At 39.0% G+C, this 23,512-nt stretch overlaps 1 protein-coding gene across 1 annotated transcript in view; it reads left to right on the forward strand.

Moving 5' to 3' along the window:
- The window catches only part of LOC118705911 (amine sulfotransferase-like), a 33,980-nt gene extending 18,156 nt beyond the window's left edge, over positions 1-15,824 (forward strand). Inside the window, exons 2-7 of the mRNA XM_045573336.1 lie at positions 2,373-2,524; positions 4,594-4,802; positions 9,902-10,028; positions 10,764-10,858; positions 11,460-11,646; positions 14,809-15,824. Of these exons, the coding sequence (XP_045429292.1) occupies positions 2,383-2,524; positions 4,594-4,802; positions 9,902-10,028; positions 10,764-10,858; positions 11,460-11,646; positions 14,809-14,930 (882 nt within the window). The 5' untranslated portion in view covers positions 2,373-2,382 and the 3' untranslated portion in view covers positions 14,931-15,824. The remainder of the gene's footprint in view (positions 1-2,372; positions 2,525-4,593; positions 4,803-9,901; positions 10,029-10,763; positions 10,859-11,459; positions 11,647-14,808) is intronic.
- Positions 15,825-23,512: the final 7,688 nt, after the last annotated feature.

The following is a 23,512-nucleotide window of genomic DNA, read 5'->3' on the forward strand; positions in this document are numbered from 1 at the left end:
TTCTACTCTTACTCAGCAAAATTCTAACCTCTGACCTTCCTCTATCAGTCAGATGATTTAGATTGTTTGTAAAAGAATTAAATGTTTTTGACATGCAATTTAGACAAAGCTATATTTGCAACTTTAACAAATTCATTTTCAAGGTGTACACGGAATTTCTTTTAAAAGTACACAGCTAACATATGTGTTGGCTCTACACCTAGTGTTATTAGTACTTCTGGGATTTCCTCATCTACTTAACATTCAAGAGTAGATTTCTCACCCAGTTGGGTGGCTCAGTAAGCATCAACCTATGAACCAGGGATCAGTTTGATTGCTGGTCAGGGAACATGCCTTGATAGTGGGCTCAATTCCCAGAAGGGGGAGAGCAGAAGGCAACTGATCAATGATTCTCTTTCATTGATGTTTCTATCTCTCTTACTTCCTCTCCCTCTTTGAAATCAATATATATAATAGATTTAACAGGTGGATTTAATAAAGAAATGCCTAACTGGTTCAATTTTTGAATGTGTATTTCTTTAGACTGTGTGATTCCTATATATATTTTGAGTTTCTTATTTAAATTTATTTAGGATTTCTGATAAAATTCAATTGGAAAAATGTAATAAAAACCTTACAATATCTTACAACTATATGAGGGTGTCATCTCCAAATTAAAACCAGTTGGTGTTACTCACACAGAGCAAATTCCACAATTTATTTGAAATGGCAGACAGATCCCAAAGCCTCAGAAGCTTCTTTCAGGGCAACAGATTATTTCTGTTCTAGAAAGAAAAGAAAAAAAAAGTATAATTTTTTTTTGAGAATTTCCCATTTCTATAATAATAAAAATATGAAATACTAAGTAACTGTATTAGTGAAGTGATTGAAGGCATGGGCTCTGCAGTCACACAGTCCGGCATCAAATCCTGCAAGTTCTCCTAGGTGGGCAATCTTGCACTTCCTTTACCTTATTTCCTCAGTTCAATGTTTGGAATCATGATAATACCTCCCTCCTGGGGTTTTAGAAAAAGTTGTTTAACTTTTCCCTGAAAATAAGACATCCTTCGAAAATAAGACCTAGTGCATGGAAAGATAAGACATCCCCTGAAAATAAGTCCTAATACAACTTTGGGAGAAAAAAATTAATATAAGACACTGTCTTCTTTTCAGGGAAACAGGGTACTTTCCTCCTCTTTAAAGTAGTGCTAAAACCTCTAGGAATGTTTGGTTGCTGTTAAGAGTAAATCTTTATAGATATGTACTAGAGGCCCAGTGCATGGATTCATGCACTGTGAGCAGATGGTGCCTCAGCCTAGCCTGCACCCTCTTGTAGTCAGGCACCCTCAGGGGATGTCTGCCTGCTGGGGTGATGGGGCCTAAGCAGGCAGGCAGACATCACTCTCGCAGTCGGGGGCGTTCACAGTCCAGGACCCCTCGGTCCTTACTGCCCACCTGTAGTGGGGGCCAGAGAGGCTCCTGCCACTGATGCTGTGCCTGCCCCTGTGAGCCCAGCTTCTTGCTGAATGGTTCTCCCCTTGTGAGAACTTACTGACTCCAGAGGGGAAGCTTTTGGATTGAGGGTCTAACCCCTGGTGTTTAGCGCACATCATAGTGACTAGTCATTCTGATGTTCAGTCGATTTGCATATTAGGGTTTTATTATATAGGACTATAGGCCCCATGCATGAAATTTGTGCATGGGGGTGTGTGTCCCTCAGCTCAGTCTAAACCCTCTCCAACCTGGAACCCCTCGAGGGATGTCCTACTGCCCGTTTAGGCCCGATCCCAGTAGGATAGGGCCTAAACGGGCAGCAGGACATCCCTCTCACAATCCAGGACTGCTGGCTCCCAACTGCTTGTCTTCCTGTCTTCCTGATTACCCATAACTGCTTTTGCCTGCCAGTCTGATTGCCCCTAACTGCCCTCCCCTACAGCCCAGGGTTCCCCAGATTGCCCTTCACTGCAGGACCAGTTGCCACCAACTCCCCTCCTCTGCTGGCTTGGTCACCCCTAACTGCCCTCCTCTACAGGCTTGATATCCCCCAACTGCCTTTCCTTGCAGGCCTGGTCCCTCACAACTGCCCTGCTGTGCTGGCCTGATTGTCCCCAAATGCCCTCCTTTGCAGGTCTGGTCCCTCCCAACTTCTCTCCCCTGCTGGAAATCTTGTGGCAGCCATCTTGTGTCCACATGAAGGCAGCCATCTTGTGTGTTGGAATGACAGTCAATTTGCGTATTACTCTTTTATTAGATAGGATGCTGTTTAGTATGGCATGGGGTGAGACACATGACATTTAAAAGGTGCTTGGCATATATCAAACACTCAGCAAGTGTTTTTAATTACTATAAAATACTAAGAAATTGAAAATAATTTTATTTGTTTTTACTTGTAGGTGAATAAGTATGGACAACAAACACACATATTTGCTGAATTATAAAGGCTATAATTTTGAATCTACTTCAATTGATCCTGACTTTCTAGAAAATCTAGATGATTTTGAAATTAGAGATGATGATGTCTTCATAATTACATATCCCAAATCTGGTAAGTTTGAGGAGTGAACTCCCTGTTACCAGTTTTCACTCTGGTTTGGTAATACGTGTGTACAAATGGGTCCTTTTCCAGATGTTAACAGTAGCCCAGCCTATATTTAGAGCACCCTTACGATTTTTAATAAATCTCAAAATTTTCACATATAAGATCAATTAAAATGCATATATCGTTATTTTTTAAAGCACCTATGAAGAAACCAAATACTGAGCCAAAGCAGATACTAGGTCAATGCTGACCTGTTGTTCTTTCTGTGAGAATGGAAGAAAATATATTAAAAAAAAGACACAGAGGATTTTGGTTAGCATCATCTCTCAGTCAGAATTAATTTTCATTATGCTTTTCCATTACACTAATTGCTTTTATTTCCCTATCATAATGAAATAATTTTGAACTAATGCAAATTGTTCTCAAATCTTACAATTCCCTAAAAAGCTTATTTTTTATATGTGCTTCTTAGAACACAGGGTGTTTGGTGTTCTTGAATCAATGTTGTACAAAGTGGTTAATATTGCCCAAAAATACACTGGAGTCAAAGTCAATACAAAAAATAATCATTCCTGATTTTCATGAAAATGCTCCATTCCCTTCCTTTTACTATTGACATTGAAATTCAGGATTATGTTTACTTTCCCCAAATTAGTAACACAATGCCTTTTCCCTGGATTTTTCTACTCAGCAGAATGTGTTGGCACATTTGATATCAGGTGTTTTTTATTTTCCTCCATTTGATGTTGGTGTTCCTCATTTTGCTTAGTTTTAGGTTAAGCAGCCCATAAGAATTTTTCCTTTGCCCTTAACCCAGCCTAAGTATTTGGCACACCACACACCAGCCCTTAGTCCAACCTGCTGGGGTCTTACTCATCTTACAGGGGAGGTGAATGACTCTCCAGGGTTCACCATAAATTTTATCAAACCTATTGTATCTATTAAATCTACTCAATTGAGTAGCAATGATTGGAAGATTATTGACACCTCACATTCTTTTAGAACATTGATTATATATTCATAAACATAGGTGCAAAAATCCTACACCAAATAAACATAAGCAAAACAAATCTAGCAATGTAAAATAGATAAATAAATAAATAGATAAATAAATAAATAAATAAATCCTACTGTAACCAAGGTGGCTTTATTTCAAGATTGGCTTAAAAATATATTAATGCAGCTCTAACCTATTTTGCCCAGTGGATAGAGCATTGACCTGTGGACTGAAAGGTCGCAGGTTCAATTCTGGTCAAGGGCATGTACCTTGGTGGTGGGCACATCCCCATTGGGGAGTGTGCAGGAGGCAGCTGAATCAATGTTTCTTTCTCATCAATGTTTCTAACTCTCTATCCCTCTCCTTTCCTCTCTGTAAAAAATCAATAAAATATATTTAAAAACATATATATTAATGCAGTTCACACACATTATTAAAGTATAGAAGAAAGCCTGAATTATCATCTCAACAGGTGCAGAACAAGCATTTAATAAATTCAGTGTACATTCCTAAGGCAGACTATTAGCAAACTAGGAAGAAAGTGAACTTCTTTAACCTCATGAATAGAATCTACCAAAAACTACCACAGACATCAAATGCAATGGTGAAACATTTAAAAACAAGTATGAGACAAGAATGCCTATCAGTACTTTCACTTAGCACTGTATTGGGAGACCTACTATACAACGTTAACAAGAAAAGTTGAAAGGGGTGTTGAGTTCTTAAACTGTCTATATTCCCAAAAGGTAAAGTTTTAAGCAAGATTAAGGAAGGCGGAACAGAGAGAGCCACAGAAAATCACATGAATTACAGGGAAGAACCGAGCTGAAGGGTTGAACTAATCACTACCGTCACAACTCTTTTTTAGTAAAAAGCGAACTTAGAACACCTTATTTTATCTTTACTAGTTTGAATGTAAAATACATAGAAAATAAGTTGGGCCCATTTCCTTGGCATATTTAGAGTGGTTAAAAAGAAAGAAAAAGCTCCAAATAGTTTTGCAATAGGTGGCATAATTATTGACATTGTTAATAAAAAATTAATTCAGTGTTGAAAATGAAATTATTTGTTTTTACAGGAACCATCTGGACTCAGCAGATACTAAGCTTGATTTATTTTGAGGGACATCGTAATAGAACTGAAAATTTGTCAACACTAGATAGAGTCCCCTTCTTGGAATACAATGTACGCAAAACAGACTTTCTCAAGAGACCATCTCCTCGCCTATTCTGTTCCCACCTCCCGTATTATTTAGTACCCAAAGGTCTAAAGCGCAAGAAAGCTAAAGTAAGTCATATAAAGTGCTTATGGACCTTTAGCACAAACAAAAATACTGTCTTCAAATATTTTCCTCTCGCCCCACTCATTCATAGTCTTTCAAATGTGATAATTATAATATTTTATACTGTTTGACACCTTAATATATATGGAATTATAAGTGTACATATAAATTGGGTCATCACACACATTGCTTGTAGTGTGATCATATAGTATATAACAACATTTCTTTGATGACAGCACATAAAATTCTATTCTTTTTTTAATGGTTTAGTAGGATTTTTGTATGGCTCTACAATGTTTAGTGTATTGATAGACAGGTTAGTTGCAGCAAATGTGTATATTATATCGCAATACACATTCTTTTTTCTTCTTTATAATCCTCATCTGAGGATATTTTCCATTGATTTTTAGGGAGAGTGGAAGAGAGAGGGAAGACATAGAGAGATACTGATGTGATAGAAACACATGGATTGGTTGCCTCCTGCATGAGTCTGCATTAGGGTCCAGGCCTGGAGGGGCCTGCAACCTAGGTACTCGCCTTGACCAGAATCAAACCTGGGTTCCTTTGGTCCACATTCTCATGCTTTATCCATTGATCTAAACAGACTATGGCCAAACTTTTTAGTTTTTAATATCAATTATAATATGATATCTCAAGCTATTATATCTAGTAATAATTAATGTCGTTTTCTAATACTTTTTTAAATCTAATTTATTTAAACAATACAACAAAATTTAATCAACAATATAGTTGCCATTGTTTTCTACTACTTGTGCCCAACTCTCAGGAAGCATTTTAATCCCTCTGTTGTAAAATTCTTGTGATTTTGATGCAAAAAAGTCGGTCAATGCATTTTTGAGGCATTCTTCATTATTAAATTTTTTTTCCAAGAAGAAAGTTTTGCAAAGAACGAAACAAATGGTAATCGGAAGGGGCAATATCAGGAAAATATGCAGGTTGAGGGAGAACTTCCCATTCCAACTGGCGCAGTTTTTCAGCAGTGATTCTTGCAGTATGCGGTCGTGCGTTATCGTGGTGAAGAATTACGCCCTTCCGATTAATCAGCGCGGGTTCTTTTTCTCTTAAAGCTTGGGTTAACCTTTCCAATTGGGCACTATACACTGCACTTGTAATGGTTTGGTTAGATGGTAAAAGTTCATAATGAAGAATTCCTTTAAAATTCCACCAAACACACAACATCACTTTTTTCGCATGCAAGTCAGGTTTTGGCGTGGGCTGCGGAGCCTCATTTTTGTCCAACCATTGAGGCCGCCTTTTCAAATTAACATACAGCACCCATTCTTCATTTCCAGTAACAATTTGCTCTAAAAACGGCAAACGGTTTTGACGAGAGAGGAGCGAACTACAAATTGTGACTCTTTGATTACGGTTGTTGTCTGTCAACTCATGAGGAACCCATTTTCCAAACTTTTGGACTTTTCCAAGTGCACGCAATTGATTGGAAATTGTTTTCTGTGAACAATTTAAAGTTGTCGCAAGCTCTTGTTGGGTAATTTGAGGATTTTGCACCAAAAGATCTTGAAGAGCTTCTTGATCAAAATTGGACACACGGCCTCGACCACTCTTGTCATCTAATGAAAAATTTCCTTTGCGAAACTTCTCAAACCAACGCTGGCATTTTCTGGCGCTAACTGCATCTTGACCAAGAGCACTACAGATGTTTTTTGCAGCCTCACTTGCTTTTCTTCCTAATTGGAACTCGTAAAGCATGCAGTGCCGAATATGCTCTTCATCCGCCATCTTCTTAACCCTAGTTTTGCAACAAAAACCAAACCACACACAAACTTTTTCAAGCAAAACTTGTTAATTGCACTTCACACGTTCTGTAGATACCACGTGTTTAAAGGTTATGTCAATACAAGTCAACACCAAGCAAGATTTTAAACGAATGTTTTAAAATGACATTAATTATTACTAGACCCGATAATCTGAGTTTGCATTTTCCTAATCAGTAATGAGATTAAGCACTTTTTGATATGTTTATTGGCCATAGTTATTTCTTATTTTGTGACATTATGATTTTTGACCAATTTTTAAATTTCATTGTCTTTTTCTTAATGATTTGTTTTATACATATTCTGGATTCTATTAAATTATTGGTTATTTGTGTTGCTTTTCTCATACGTTGTTGCTTTTTTAACCTCATGCTATGTATTTTGATTTATAGCATTCATTAAAACTTAATATAATTTGCCGAGACTGGTTTGGCTCAATGGATAGAGCGTCGGCTTGGGGACTGAGGGACCCGGGTCCGATTCCGGTCAAGGGCATGTACCTTGGCTGCGGGCATATCCCCGGTAGGGGGTGTGCAAGAGGCAGCTGATCGATGACTCTCTCTCATCGGTGTTTCTGGCTCTCTGTCTCTCTCCCTTCTACTCTGTACAAGATCAATAAAATATATTTGAAGAAAAGAAAAAAAAATTAAAACTTAATATAATTTAATTAATCAATTTTTATTTTACCAAAATTTTTTTCTTTTTTTCTTCTTTTTTTTTAATAAGTTTTTATTGTTCATATTATTACAAATGTTCCTTTTTCCCCCCCCCCCACCATTGCTCTCCTCCACCAGGTTCCCACCCCACCCTCTGCCCTTTCCCCTCTCCCCATTGTCCTCATCCATAGATGCACAGTTTATGTTCAGTCTCTTCCCATGCCCCCCTCTCCCCTTTTCCCCAAGAATCGTCAGTTCACTCCCCTTCCATACCTCTGATTCTATTATATTCAACAGTTAATATTGTTAATCAGATTTTTTTTAATTTTCTTGGTTTTTAGATTCACTTGTTGATAGTTACATATTTGTTGTTCATAATTTTTACCTTTGTTTACTTTCTCTTCTGAAAGAACCCCCTTCAGCAATTCATATAATTCTGGTTTGGCGGTGATGAACTCCTTTAGCTTTTTTTTTTATTAGTGAAGCTCTTTATCTGGCCTTTGATTCTGAGTGATAGCTTTGCTGGGTAGATTATTTTTGGCTGTAGGTTCTTGCTATTCATCACCTTGAATATTTCTTGCCATTCCCTTCTGGCCTGCATGGTTTCTGTTGAGAAGTCAGCTGACAATCGTATAGGTGCTCCTTTATAGGTTACTACCTTCTTTGCTCTTGCTTCTTTTAATATTCTCTCTTTGTCTTTTGCTCTTGGAATTTTAATAATGATGTGTCTCGGTGTGGTCCTCTTTGGATTCCTTTTGTTTGGAGTTCTGTGTGCTTCCTGGACTTGTAAGTCTAATTCTTTCACCAGGTGGGGGAAGTTTTCTGTCACTATTTCTTTCAGTATGTTTTCGATATCTTGCTCTCTCTCATCTTCTGGGACCCCCATAATTCTGATGTTGGTTCGCTTGAAGTTGTCCCAGAGGTTTCTTACATTATCTTCAATTTTCTGGATTCTCTTGCCTTCTAGCTTCTGTGGAGGAGTGTCTTCTGGCTCTTTATGTTCCAAATCTTTGACTTGATTCTTACGATCTTCCCTTCTGTTTTTAGGACTCTGTAAAATATTTTTTATTTCAGACAATGTATTCTTTATTTCTTGTTGATCCCTTATCATTTCTTGTTGATCCCTTATCATTTCTTGTTGACTCCTTATTAATTCTAGTTGATCTCTTTTCATGTCCTCATAGGTCTTATCCATCTTTTCCAGGAAATTCTTGAAAAACCTTATAAGCGTAGATTTGAACTCTATATCCAGACGCTTTTTGTCCTCCATTTCTTTCGTTTGTGATCTATTTTGTTGTTGCATTTCGCAGTTACAGATGGGATGGGGTTTCAGGGTGGAGCCTGCAGCTTTGGCTTCCGTCAGCCCCGCCCCATGCGGGTCCTTCAGTGCTCGCTGCCGGTGCCTCTGAGAGAAAGGTGCCCTCGATTTTCGCCTGCTGCCAAACAGTCTATGGCTATGCTCTCCCACAATGAGCCCGGTATTGGGGTTCAGTTCAGTTGGTAGTGGGATTGGAGGTGGCGTTCAGAGCAGTCTGGAGCCCCAGTCTCCTTCCCATCAGGGCAATCCCGCGGCACAGCCGGCCGGCCCTTCTCTGCGCTCAGTGTGCGCGCCGCTGGGACCTCCTTTCACCGCTCCCCGGGGTTCCACCTTACAGCCCGGCTCCCTATGGCTGAGCTCGAGTCCCCGGGGTCTGGCCTAGAACTGGGGTTCAGAGCAGTCGGGGGCCCAGCATAGTCGGAGTTTTATCTCCTTTCCGCTTGGGAACGACCGCCAGGCACTCGGCCTCCACCTCCTCTCCAGCTCCGTCCTCTCCGTGCGCCGTGTCTCCGTACCTTGGACTTTTCGAGCTCCTCCGCGCCTCCTTCTGGTTTTCTCCTTGCTTCTCGCTGTAGAATTTCCAGTCAGTCAACCTTCCTGTAGTTCTGGGCAATGTCCATTTTATATTTTAGTTGTATTTTATTGAAATTGTTGTGTGCGGCTGCGGCTAGGTGTTCACCTGGGCGCAGCCATCTTGGATCTCTATCTATTTTACCAAAATTTTTTTCTGTTTAGGAAATATTTTTTTCTCTGAAACCAGAAATATATTTTTTATTTTTAAAATGTCAAAAATGCTTTCATATTTAAATACTTAATCCATTTGTAAATGATTTTTTTTTTTTTTTTGGTCTGCTATGAGGTATGAAGTAGAATTTCAGTTTTATACTATATGGACAACTTTTTGTTTCAATATCATCTCTTAAGTAGTTTTTCCTTTTAGAAATGCTCTCCAGTGTTTTCTGGTTTTTGTTTTTGTTTTAATCAAATGTCACTTAACGCTTACAGAGGGTGCATTGAAACAGTTTCTATGCAGGGTAATTTGTAGTATTAACCAACTTTACAAATAAATAATTTTATTTTTGGATGTTATTCCCATATGCTTGTACATGTGAAATGTCCTATGAATAAAGTTGATTACTTCAACAGTCTTTGTAATAGCAAAAAAATGGCTATAACCTAAATTTCCATGACAAGTAGGCTGGATGAAACAAATTATTATGCATTGACATAGTGAAATATGTTGAGCAACAAAAAAGGAGCAACAAAAATAACAACGACCTGTAAGGACAACCAACAATTGTTAAAATTATTTTATTTTACTATCCCCCCTGCAGATTGTTTATGTCTACAGAAACCCAAAAGATGTTATGACTTCATACTTTCATTTCTCAAATGTGGTGGTCACACTTGAAGCTGGGAATGATATGGAATATTTTATGAAAAGGTTTCTAGATGGGAATGGTAACTATGAATTTATGCATTCAACTTGTTCATAAGGTCATGATGCCATCTAGCCAAATTCTCAAACTTGGGGAACATATTTGAAGGAAATAAAGACGAGGAATGATAGAAGCTGGACGCACACAAGTGGCTACTACACTGTTAACTTAATTTGCCACCCAATGGCTTTTCGGTTCTCACCAGAACCACTTTGGGAACTGTTATGGTTGCAAAGGCATATTGTTTAAGAAAGAGTTTGAACAGATCATAAAAGAACCCCAATGGTGCACCAATTGAAAGTGGATGCAGTGTTTGTGTTCTGTTGTGGACCTGTGGTAGGCCTTACATGGCAGCGGTGGAATATTCATTTCAACACTGAGGAGGATAGATTGATGTCAGAGGCTTGTGGGATGTGGAATTGGGGCTCTCACTTATTTAGATAATAAAAGGAGAAATAAAGACAGCTTTTCAGGTGGGAGAAGTAAGAAAGTAAGGAGCTCACCCTAAATCTTCACAATCAGTTGTTTGGGCTTCTTATTTTCTTCACTACTGCTTTTCCTACAGACATAGGAAAGGCAGGCTTCCACTGAAATCAGATGATTGTTTCCCAAAGCACCATTTTACCAGGTAACACAGATGTCTAGTGGTGGGGGCTCTCCTTTTCTTCCGGAGGATGCCAGAAGAGAAAAGAAAGACTCTATTTGCTGTGTGGTAAGTGCACCATCTTTCCATTGTCATTGACTGATTTCCCCCCAGTGGTTGGAAGCCGTTGGTTTGATCACGTCAGAGGCTGGTATGAGCACAGACATGACTTCAATATTCTGTTCATGATGTATGAGGAAATGAAAAAGGTAAGAAGCAAAGGTTATTTTTTAAAATTATTTCTTTGAACCCCTTTTTTATTTTAGTTTTAATGAAACACATTTTCCTCATTTTCTTGGGACCTACCTATTTCTCATGCTTTTTCAGAGATTTCTAACTGCCTGCCTCTCCCTTAATTATTGGCTTCCTCAGGGCTCTCCTCTCACTGTACAAAATCATCTCCTGTGGTTCCTTTCCATGCCCCCATCTGTGTCAATAAGGGCAAACTCACAAGACTAGTGATTGCAAAAAGGGTAAAGGCACTTTGAAATGCTGGGACCAAGCCTGGCCGGTGTGACTAGTTGGTTAGGTGTCTTCCTATGCACTGAAGGGTTGCTGGTTCTATTCCCAGGAGGGCCTGGGTTGCAGACTTGATCCCTGGTAGGAGACACGATAGAAGGCTCTAACAAAGTTGACAACCAGAGCACTCATTTTCATAGAAGGAATAGGAAAGTAATATATCTTTGTCAAAGTTTAGACTTACAGCTAGTCCAGTCATCTTCAGTTTTCCAAAATGTGATCAAGATGTTGCGATATAACTCATGCATTCTTTGTAAGCTGAATAGTTTCTCATACCCACAATTCTTTCAGGATCTCAGAAGTTCTGTGCTTAAAATCAGCCGTTTTCTTGAGAAAGAACTGAGTGAAGCAGATGTGGAAGCTACTGTGAAACAGGCTACATTTCAGAACATGAAGTCTGATCCAAAAGCAAATTATGATGAGATTCTAAAACATGAAGTTGGGACAAGAACAGATGAGGGACGTTTTCTGCGCAAAGGTGATGCTCAAGGGGTTTTAGAAGCAAAAGTGTTGAGAGTTCCGCGATTGGTTGGTCCCTACACTAATTAAGGGGTGTTTACCAATCTTTCTAAGTACTGCCATTGGGACCTGGAGAGAATCAAAGATCTTAACTGCAAATGGCCCTGAGAAGTATCCCAGGACACTAACAATTTTGTAGTACAAGTCTAACACTCGAACCTAATTAATCAATATTACATTCCTTCCTTTTAGCCTACATGTCCCTACTCTTAAATATTGGTTAGCAACTGCCAAAACCAGTTTGGCTCAGTGGATAGAGCTTCAGCCTGTGGACTGGAAGGTCCCAGATTCGATTTCAGTCAAGGGTCTGTGCCTTGGTTGGGGGCACATCCCCAGTAGATGTGCAGGAGGCAGCTGATAGATATTTCTCTCTCATTGATGTTTCTAGCTCCCTATCCCTCTTGCTTCCTCTCTGTAAAAAATCAATAAGATGTATTTTTTTTTTTAAAAAAGGCGAGATATTTAATAAATAAATAAATAAATACATACATACATACATACATACATACATAAATAAAGTTGGTTAGCAAGTCTTACCTGAAGTTGATGTATAAATGTGACCAAGACAGCTCCAATTATTGGTTTTCTTTTTTTCTCCTAGAACATTCCAGAAGTAAACCCAACATGTATTTTATTGTGGGAATGGGAATTTGAGTTAATAGTTATTTCCTCATGTATCAGATTTCTGCAGTGTAAAAAGTAGGTTAATACTTCATGAAACCCATATGCTATGAATTCAAGTACTTAATAACAACATGCAATTAATTTTTATTGTGCTTTTATAACATGCCAGGAATTAAGAATGAATGTTTTTCCCCCCTGATACTTCATAATTTCAATTAAAAAATTTTTTGATCTTTTAAAATACATTTTTCTAGAACATAATTTGTACTTGTTTTATTCATATTTTATTCACTAATTTATCCACAACCTAGCATTTTGATGATGGATATTTATTCTTAATTAATGAAGATCTTGAAATTCCTCTTGATATTGCTATTTTTAAAAAAGTGTTTCTTTTGTCCCATTTACTATCAGCTTTTAAGTCTCATTGTTTGATTATATAAAATACAAAGTAATTCTCATGCTCATAAATAGCTTGCTAACAGTTCCAAATGCCAATGATAATCTTACCTAATAATAGAGAAACATGTAAATAGACTACCTTTGCTATGCCCACAGCCAATCAGAGTGAACATGCAAATTAACCACATAAAGATGGCAGTTAATTTGCATAATCCCAGCCTGCCAGCAGGTAGAGGCTTTAGGCTTGGGGAGGTGTTGGAGGGGAATCCCTTCCCAAGCCTAAAGCCTGGGGTGGAGGTATTAGGTTTGGGAAGGGGCTGAGCTTGGGATCAAAGGGAAGGGAAAAATCTCAATGGAAACAAATTCTCAGGTGAGGATAAAAAGAAAAATAAAGAAACAAATGTCATATCCTATAAAAGACACATCTTGAAAATACTTAAAGAAAGTTGTCATTTTTTTATGGTGAAGGGACTAGACTCCATGTTGATGAAAATACCTTGGTAGCTTCAGTGACTGGCAGTGGCTGCAGCAGCAGGGTAATGGAGCTGGCACCTTCCCCTGATCAGCCTGATAACCTCTGGCAAAGGGAGGCCAGACTGTGGCTTAGGTCTGCTCCCAATGGGAAGCGGGCTTAAGCCATCCATAGGATATCCCCTGAGGGCTCCCAGTAAGTGACAGGGGGCAGGCTGGGCTGAGGAACCCCTCCCCCAGTGCACAGATTTCCTGTACCGGGCACCTAATGTTTAAAAAAGAAAATCTGATAGTGGAAGATACCCAATAATCTTCATTAAAAAATTGGCTTAATGACAGTTTCTAACCTCCTTCAAGTAAAACTGAAGCAATGATAGCTCTGAACACCCTCTGTGACCTTGATTTCATTACTTGAAAATCTTTGGGTTTCATTTTTTTTTTTAATTTTAAGAATGTTTTTATTGATTTCACAGAGGAGGAGAGATGGAGGGAGAGATAGAAACATTAATGATGAGAGAGAGTCATTGGTTGGTTGCCTCCTGCACACCACACACTGGGGAGTCAGATTGTGACCTGACCAGGAATCAAACTGTGACCTGCTGGTTCTTAGGTCAACACTCAACAACTGAGTCCTGCTGGCTGGTCTTTTTTTTTCAATTTCATTTATTTTATCTTTAGCTTTTTATTTCTTTATTTTTACTTTTTAAATTATAGTTGAGATTCAGGATTATTTTATATTAGTTTCAGCTATGCAGCATAGCAGTTAGACATTTATATAATTTATGAAGTGTTTCCCCCAATAATTAGAGTACCCACTTGGCACAATCCATAGTTATTACAATATTATTGTCCATATTCCCTATACTATATTTTACATCCCATGACTATTTTGTAATTACCAGGCTATACTTCTTAATCCCTTCAGTATATTCAATTTTAAAAATGAAGAAATGCTTATATTGTGGAGTTGTGTTAAGAATTATATTAGATGATACAAATTGTTTGTCAAGTATGGTTCCCAGCATTTATTTTCTTTTTATTTTATTCTTTCCCCATCCCCATTTATCTCTCCTATCCCATCTTTCACCTCTAGCCATCTCTCTCCCTCCCACAATCACCACACTGTTGTCCATGTCCATGAGTTCTTTCTGTTTTCCCCCCTCCATCTCTGCACCCCACACTCCAAATAGTTACCCCATACCAGAGTTGTCTGATTGCTCTCTAGGAATTTATTTTGCATGTTAGTTCAGTTTGTTCATTAAATTCCACATATGAGTGAAATGATATGGTACTTGTATTTCTTTGGTGCCTGGTTTTCAGTAAAATATATTAAGAATCTCTAGTCTAGTCATCTATTTTACTCTTGTTATACCATCGCAATAAAGGCTATAATTGAATGGTAGTGGTTGGTGAAAGCATAGTAGCTGAGGAGAGTGAACTTTATAAGTGTTTTTAAGTTTGTTTCTTAGTTCATTTCTGTGTAAGGAAACATGAAGTATCAAACCCATGGAGAACGGACAGGTACTTAGTGTGGCTGGCAGAGGAGATTGAAGTGGGTGGGAAGAAACTCCTGTCCGGATAGTGCCACTTATTCACCCAGGTGCCATCGTGTGTTCATTTCTAGGTACTGTTGGAGACTGGAAACATCACTTCACAGTGGAGCAAAATGAGAGATTTGACAAAATATTCCAAAGGAACATGAAAGATTTTCCTTTGAAGATCATCTGGGATTTAAATGAGGAGTAAAGTCATGTAAAAGAATTCCAAAAAAATCTACTAACTAGAGAGGCTATTTTAATAGACACATTAATTTGTGCTTCTTATAAAAATGTTAACTATAAAACTTTAGTAATGAAAAATGAGTAAACTGCGCTTAGATTAGTGGCCAGGAGTTGGATAAACATTTGAAATTAAATGATTTAGGAGATAGTCTACATTGATATCCTGTATTATAAATTGAAAAACAGGAAGCACTTAATAGGAATTATAAATGTTCTGAGTTTTCAGTAGTGTGTATTTTTTCTTTATCTACAATTAAATTTAGTATTAATGAAACATTAAAATGTATTTTATTATTATAATTAAATATTAATTCTTTGATTTATAATAATTGTGAATGTTGAAATAGAGAACTCTTATGAAAGCACATGGATCTATTTAATACTTTACCAGATCACTAAAATTTCTTTTATATATTGATTTTGAGAGTATAAGGGACTGTCTAAAAATAAAAGTTGACTCAAAGAACAAGGAATCGTCTGCAAATAGCAGAGAATTTTAAACAGTAATTTTACAAACTAGAGACCCACATGATTTCCATATTCTCAGGTGAATTTCATAGAGTATTCTCTATGCTTATGTATAAACTAAAGGATTTGTTTCCTAGAAGCCACCTCCTAGCACTGATTCAAATTCAAGCCGAGGTTTTAACTATACTGTCTTAATTCTCTTACTATCCAGTAAAAGGATGATATTAATGCTCAGCAGTTTGCGGGTGAAAAGATTATTTTCTATTATCTATAAACAATCTCATCTTATTCTCAAATCCTCCTTCTTATCATAAAAATAATTTAAGCCTGTAAATTAAAGATCACATGTCTCTTGCAATTACACTTCAAGAATATTAAGTGATAGTTATATTAAAAAAAATAATGTTGAAGTAAATACGATTTTCCTTCTTTTTCTCATTCCATATTTTTATATGCAAAATTAAGCATATGCCCAAAGCTTGTGTTGTGGCTGTGAATGGAAGAAATGAGATTTATATGAATTTTATTCTGAATTACCATATAATACAAATACATTTTTTCCATTTAATAAGAATTTTTTGTTCCTATGGAGTTAGTCTATTTTGCTAAAGACAGGGTATATTTCATAGATTGCTTTTTCTAATGAGTCATATATAATAAAAGGCCAATATGCAAATCAATTTGCAGAATGACCAGTCACTATGATGTGCACTGACCACCGGGGGCAGATGCTCAATGCAGGATCTGCCCCTTGGTGGTCAGTGCACTCCCACAGGGGAGTGCCACTCACACAAAGCCTAGCTCACAGCTGGCAAGCACAGTAGTGGTGATGGGAGCTTCTTCTGCCTCCATGGCATCACTAAGGACTCTGGGGTATGTCTGCCTGCTGGCTTACCAGGGAGGGGGCCTAAGCTGGCAGTCAGACATCCCTCCAGGACTCTCACCCTTTGAGGGTGTGCAAGGCAGGCTGAAGGCCCACCCTCAGTGCATGAATATCGTATACCAGGCCTCTAGTAACTAAGTAGTATTAAATTTCTATACCTCTTTTAATCATGAAAAGGACACTATTGCCATTTTATCAACAGAATTCAGTAAATTGTCTTTAAAATGTACTTACGACTGCCATCTAGTGGTTACATACTCTATTGCATTTTTAGCTGCCACATGTTCTGTAGCTGAGCCCAACTCCAGAGACAAAGAGGGCAAAAGAAAACAAACAAAACAGAAAAACTCACCTCCCATCCTGGCCACCGCCTCCAATTTTGTCTCCCCTCTACAAACGCCTGCCTTTGTTTACTCTTGGTGTCAGCTAGTTGTGGGGTTGCTTGTTGTTGTTTTCATGTTGATCCAGACTTTCTAGATGTTTCCAAAAATGCCAGGACTTCAGTGCCAGAGTTTGGATTTTGCTGTGGCAGGCAGCAGAATCTGGATTTTCAGTTACAATTTCTGGCAACTCTTCTGGGACCATGTGGACCTTGGTAGGCCCGAGGATCTGGGCTGAGGGTCCAGCGGCTCCTCAGCGGCTCCTCCATGACAGGGACTACAGTGATTTCCCAGCAGCAGTTGAGAGTTGTTTATCTCAGTGCTCTCCCTGCTCTTCCTCTCAAGGCATCAGGGGCCTGGAACACTTAGCTGGTGGAAGGGAACAAGTCCCTGTGGAGTCTGTGGACTCCAAGTCTGACTGGAAGTCAAACTGGGGTACACAGGAGGGGTCTTCTATCACCGCTGTCTGGTCTTTTTGGCCATCTAGGACACAGCAAAGAGTCACCTGAGGTCACGTTTTGGCAGGGGAGCAGACTCTATGACTGAAGCCCAGTTCCTCCGGGGGAGGGCAGCAAGCTGCTGTCTGAGAAATCTGGCTTGTCTGGTCTAAGTGCTCTCTGAGAGCCCTCACCTGTCTGAAATGAAACTTTGGTTACACTTGTTCTTTGTTTGTTTTCTTCTCTTTTGGGGACTTGCTTTGATCATTGCTGTTTTGTAACTCATCTGTTTTGAGCTTGTCTTTCTTTGCATTTTTTTTTTTTCTTTTCTATTTTGAAATAAGAGATTTGGTCTTGGTTCCATCAGAGAGCCCATTAGGTTGAATTTTAGCTAACTGGTCGATTCAAGTCAATGACAAATCAGTATTGTTTTGCCAAAGGTCTGGTACATTGGCTAAGATCTCTTATGTGTAGGATTTCATATTGTTCCATGATGAAAATTCTACTATGAAGGAATCTACATTGATGGTTCAAAGAGTTGTGTGGAAAGGTCTCACTTCCAATCCACAACAGTAAAACTCAAAATCATTAAAATAAAGAATTAAATGGTGGTTTCTGTGGGTCTGGGAAGTGGAGAAAATGGGGAGATGTTGGTCAAGGGGTACAAACTTTCAGTTATGCAAGGGGAAGTTCTGACTATTTATTACACAGCATGGTTACTATAGCTAATACTGTATTGTATACTTGAAATTTGCTAAGAAAGTATATCTTAAGTCTTCTCACCATAAAACAAGAAAGTCTTCTCACCATAACACATATGCAGGGGGAAAAACAGTTAATAAAAACTGACCCAGTACCTATTAAAAATACATTGGAAGGTCTCCAGAGAAAATTTGATCTGGCAGAAGAAATCATTAGGGAATGTATAGGTAACTTAATCAAGATAACGCAGTCTTAAGAAAAGAAAGACAGAAGAATAAATAAAAGAAAAAAGAAAAACTGAACATATCTTCAAAGACCTGTGGGAAAAGGAGAAATACTCTACTTCTAGCAGAACAGAATCTAGACAAGTTCCAATACCCAGGTTTCAACAAAATGTGCCAAATGCCAAGAAACAGTGTCTGAGTTTATCCAGAGACAGTTTCTGTTAACTGCTCTGTTTTTGGCATGTCACACTCCCCTGTTCCTCCTGCTTTGCTTTGCTGTGTTTAATTGTTTGTTTCAGTGAGTTCCTAGAATTAATTATATGGAAGAGTCTGTTTTCCCAGATACATGCAGTCTTTGGCATCTCCACTAAGTTTTGTGTTTTTTTTGTTTTGTTTTGTTTTTAGTTTTATATTTAAGTGTGAGCCACCATAGCTCAGTGGTTCAGTCAATTATAGGACTAATATTTATATGCTTAAGTATTTTAAGTGGATAAATTTTCTACATTTTCTCTGTTTACAGTTGACATAAAATTTAAAAGTTCAACAACCGTAAGTTTCCATTTACTTTCCTCAAGCTATTTATTTTCATTATTGACTCACATTATTATTTTTTTAATCTTCAATATTTTTCTATTGATTGTATGGTGAGTGGAAGAGAGAGGGAAAGGAAAGAGAGAGAAATGTCAATGTGAGAGAAATACATCAATTGGTTCTGCCTGCATGTGCTGTGACCAGGGCCCAGGCCAGGGAGAAGCCTGCAAGGGAGGTACTGCCCTTGACAGGATCTGAACCCTCAATCCTTCAGTCCACAGGCCTACACTCTATCCACTGAGCAAAACAGGCTAGAGCCTCACATCATTCTTTATAATCATTAACATACTGTGTCTTCATTAAATGGGCTCTTTCTTTATTTGACATTTATAAATCACTGTGAGAAAAAGGCAGTCTGAATACTTGCAAGGTCATATTTCTGTCACATTGAACCCTTATTTTTTCAGCAGTAAACCTTTCTCCAATTAAAGAGATTGAAGTCTTCTTTTGGGTCAAATGTTTATTCAGTGAAAAGTGACAATAGAAAAGATGAAACTATAAACTCCAAGCTACTAACTGCAGTTCTAAGAAATACGAGCTGACTTTGCCTGGTGTAGTGCCTGCAGAATAGGGGTGAGGGAACCTGTGCTAGGAAGAACTTGAGTTGTGTTCCAGATCAGATAGTGTGTCTCCTATCATGTCAACAGAGGCAAAAGAGTCATTATTTATCTTAGGATATGCCAAGAAATACTTGTTATTCAGGAATCTGTAACAGAAGAGGAGCAGCAGTTAAGGTCAACAAGCCAAGTGAATAAGAGGGTATTTGAACAGTTTATAGGATATTCATCTTTTGCGGTCATTCTATTTAGAAGACAAACTGACTGGATAGATTGTTTGCCTATGAAAAAGATGACACACTACCTCAGGGATATAGTGGCATAGAGACCTTTCCAGCATTTGCCCAATGAGGGTTATAATGGCTGATACGTGGTGATTGGCAGTTAAATGGGTATTACATTTGTGTCAAGAATATTGTAGAATTTGGGAAAACACCTAATCCTTCAAAGTTAATCCATTTACTATTTACAGATATGGCCTTTTCTGCTCATCTTCTCAGTTCTTCACACTACATTTTCTCTCAATTCTGTTTCATAAGAAACAACACAAAAATCTAAAGGCCCCAAGAGTAGTGCTATTGAAGTAAAAACAGCTCAGTTCATTGTAATGATGACGTGTGGGCATAAGAGAGTCATGAGTGGGACAACAGTAAGCAGAAACATCTGTTTTCTGGAGTTATTCCAAAGCAAGAACTTTGAACCCTAACCGGCAACCCTGAGTATCTTTGAACCATTTATTAGTTGTGGTCAACCAGTCTATTGTGAGGCCATTATGTTAGCCGAACCCCTCCTCTTGGGAGAATTATTGATTCTGAGAGCACTGCTAATTGGTTAACCATTAATGTTGACTAGTTAGGCTTTACCTGTATCTTTCTCCATTGGTAGCAACACCAAGCACATCAGACTCCCAGCTGGCAGGCCACATGCTTTGTTAGCCTGGAGTTTGACATGTTTGACTTACTCATGTTCAGAGCCAAGTTCAAATGGGAAACTTCCAGTCAGGGATGTAGGGCAAGTATGATGACACTCTGGGTGTTTTGCATTTCATCTATTGGGATTTATAAATTGTTTTCAATGTTTAATACACCATCTGCAATAAGCCATGTGCACATGTTTCCCTTTATATACAAACTAGAGGCCCCATGCAGGAAATTTGTACAAGGGGCTTGGCCCTCTTAGCCCCTGGCTTCATCTGGAAGGTCGTCCAAATGGTTGTTCTGCTGTTTGGTCTAATTAGCATATTAGCTCTTCATTATATAGGATTGTTTCTTATACTAAAAGGTTGCTATCTCAGAATGTCATATCCTATTGGAAAGCAAAAATTTTATCAACTGCATTTTAAGCAAATCCATAAGCATACCACTTTTGAATTTTGTCATATTAGACAGCCATTGCTTTACTCTAAATTGCAGGCTGCTAACCAGGTCATATCTTTGAAATAAAGAGGGTTCATAGATGCCAAAACCGGTTTGGCTCAGTGGATAGAGTGTCAGCCTGGGGACTGAAAGGTCCCGGGTTCAATTCTGGTCAAGGGCATGTACCTTGACCAGTAGGGGGTGTCCAAGAGCAATTGATCAATGATTCTCTCTCGTTGATGTTTCTAACTCTCTATCCCTCTCTCTTCCTCTCTGTAAAAAAAAAATAAATAAAAATAAATAAAAATATATATATATTAAAATAAAATAAAATAATAAAATAAAATAAAAGAGTGTTTGTAGAACTTCAGGGAATTATTAATTAGAACTAATAACAAAAATGTAAAATAGAAGGTGGTACCCCTTCCCAGCATACCTACGTGAAAGCTTAAGAAAGGGAAATTGAAAAACCTCAAGTCAGGTTTAATATGAGCATGCTGTCTCTCTATGAGAGATCAAATATTGAATGAGGATTTGGAAGACCTCAATGTATTTGTCAGGGTGTTTGGAGAACTTTTCTAAAATTACTTTTAATTAGTCTTATATCCCAGGGTGAGAAGAGGATCTGGGGTAAAGTATGACCAGATCCTATATCTACCTCAGGGCAGGCTAAGGTCTGCTCAGGCCTGGGCGAGGATGTGGCCTCCACCTGTTCCTCTGGTGGATCCTGAGTTGTTATTGCCAGGAGCAAGGGATTGACTTTACAGATCCTGCCTGTCTTTGGCTTGTCCTCTGGAGTAAAGGAAGTCTGGGCATATGGGACTGATAACCATTTTTCTTCCTTCCTGTAGAAAAGATCCAATTGTAGAACGGAGTTATACTTGAGGCTTCCTTCTGAGCGCAACTCCCCTTGTATTGAGGCCAAACCCAAGGGGGGGGGGGGGGGGGGAAGCAGGCACTATTTTGTTGTTGTTTAGGTTTGTGGGTCAGAATTATTCCAATTTTTTAAAAAGATATATATATATTTCATTGATTTTTTTACAGAGAAGAAGGGAAAGAGATAGAGAGTTAGAAACATCGATGACAGAAAAACATTGATCAGCTGCCTCCTGCACACTCCCTACTGGGGATGTGCCTGCAACCAAGGTACATGCCCTTGACTTGAATCAAACCCAGGATCTTTTGGTCTGCAGGCTGACTCTCTATCCACTGAGCCAAACCGGTTTTGGTTATTCCAATTTTTATGTAGTGTGGCTGATGCACTATGCACCTGAAAGGAAAAAAAATGCACAAGGATGTCTCCTTTTCCCCTTGTCCTTCACCCTGTATCCACTGTGACTATCCTGGGCAGTGGGGCGTCCCCTCACCTGGCCAAAGCTGGAGGGAGTCCACACTTTCACACGAGGAGTGAGGGTTACCTTGCCCACGTATGGTCATAAATGAGGCTGCCGGGTGGACTAACCACACTTACCACCACGGAGATGACCCGAGTTCACGCAGAAGCCGCCTCTGGCCTCCCTAACCTGTGGGGGAGGCGTGCATAACCTGTGTCTGCTCTCAGGCTCTGTGTCTGTGATTAAAAGTGCCTGAGGCACCCATTAGTGTGTTTGAAGTACTCACTGAACTGGCTGGTGAAGAACCTACTGAACTTAATTCCAATTCCCGAGGGGCTTGCTCTAGGATGTGGACAGAAGAGAGTTCACACAGCACCTGGAACTCTGGTTCGGCCAGTGTCCAGGGAGCCGAGGAGAGTACAAACAGCCCTGTTCCCACCCCTTGTATGCCCTTGGCGTGAAGGGTTCATTCTCACCTCCCAATCCCTGAGAAACCACTTTACAATTCTAGGACACTTATGTAATACCTTAATCAATAAAGAAAAGAAAAAAATATATATATACACACACCCACACACACACACATATCTATATCTATATCTATATCTATATCTATATCTATATCTATATCTATATCGAGAGAGAGAGAGAGAGAGAGAGAGAAAATATGCAAATTATCCAGGATGCCATATTGTCATGACCACTCAGGAGGGCTGAGAGTCCAGGTGGGCAGAAGGAGGCTGTGTTTGAGGTGAGGCAAGCCACAGATGCCACAGCGGCTTGAGCAGGCCCAGAGCGAAGACAGGCTGGGGGGCCTGCCAGCCACCATGCACCAGCAGTCCCACCTCTGTGTGTGAGCTGCAGAAGAAACACCTTTCCTGACCACTCACTGGCTAAGCTCCTGGTATCCCATTCACAGTGTTCTTGGTAACTCAGGTAATAAGAATCCAAGAAGGTGATCCAGGGTTTTCCCACCTCACTCCTGGAGGAAAAAACGAAGGTCCACTGCTGAAGGTGCTAAGAAATGTCATATCTTGCCCTAGCCAGTTTTGCTCAGTGGATAGAGCCTTGGCCTGTGAACTGCAGGGTCTGGGTTCGATTCTGACCAAGGGCATGTACCTAGGCTGCAGGCTCCTCCCTGGCCTGGGCCCACGTCAGGGCTCATGCAGGAGGCAACCAATCAAAGTGTCCCTCTCACATTGATGTTTCTCTCTGTCTTTCCCTCTCTCTTCCATGCTCTCTAAAACTAAAAAAAAAAATAAAAAAAAAATATTTACGTAATAAAGTATTATGTAATTTATTTATTCAAACTTGACTCCCTAGAGCACTAATCATTGGCCAAAATACACTTATAGGGAGTATTTATTTCTCAGCAGCACACATTTCCCTGTCATCCGTGCAGTTATCTCAGAGGTGGATTTTGCTTCATCAGTTGACGTGCAACAGTGAGTAGTGAAAACGTAGACATAGAGCCTCTTTCAAGTCTTACCCTCTCTTCAGCATACAATGACTTTATTTCTTTCTCCTCAAATTTCTGTTTTTCTTCCTTTTGTTTTGGACTCGGGGCAAGAATAAGGAAAACACATGACATTTTTTTCTTTGTACAAATACTTTCT

This window comes from Pipistrellus kuhlii, unplaced genomic scaffold (assembly GCF_014108245.1).
Source record: "Pipistrellus kuhlii isolate mPipKuh1 unplaced genomic scaffold, mPipKuh1.p scaffold_m20_p_5, whole genome shotgun sequence".
NCBI classification, from domain to species: Eukaryota; Metazoa; Chordata; class Mammalia; order Chiroptera; family Vespertilionidae; genus Pipistrellus; species Pipistrellus kuhlii.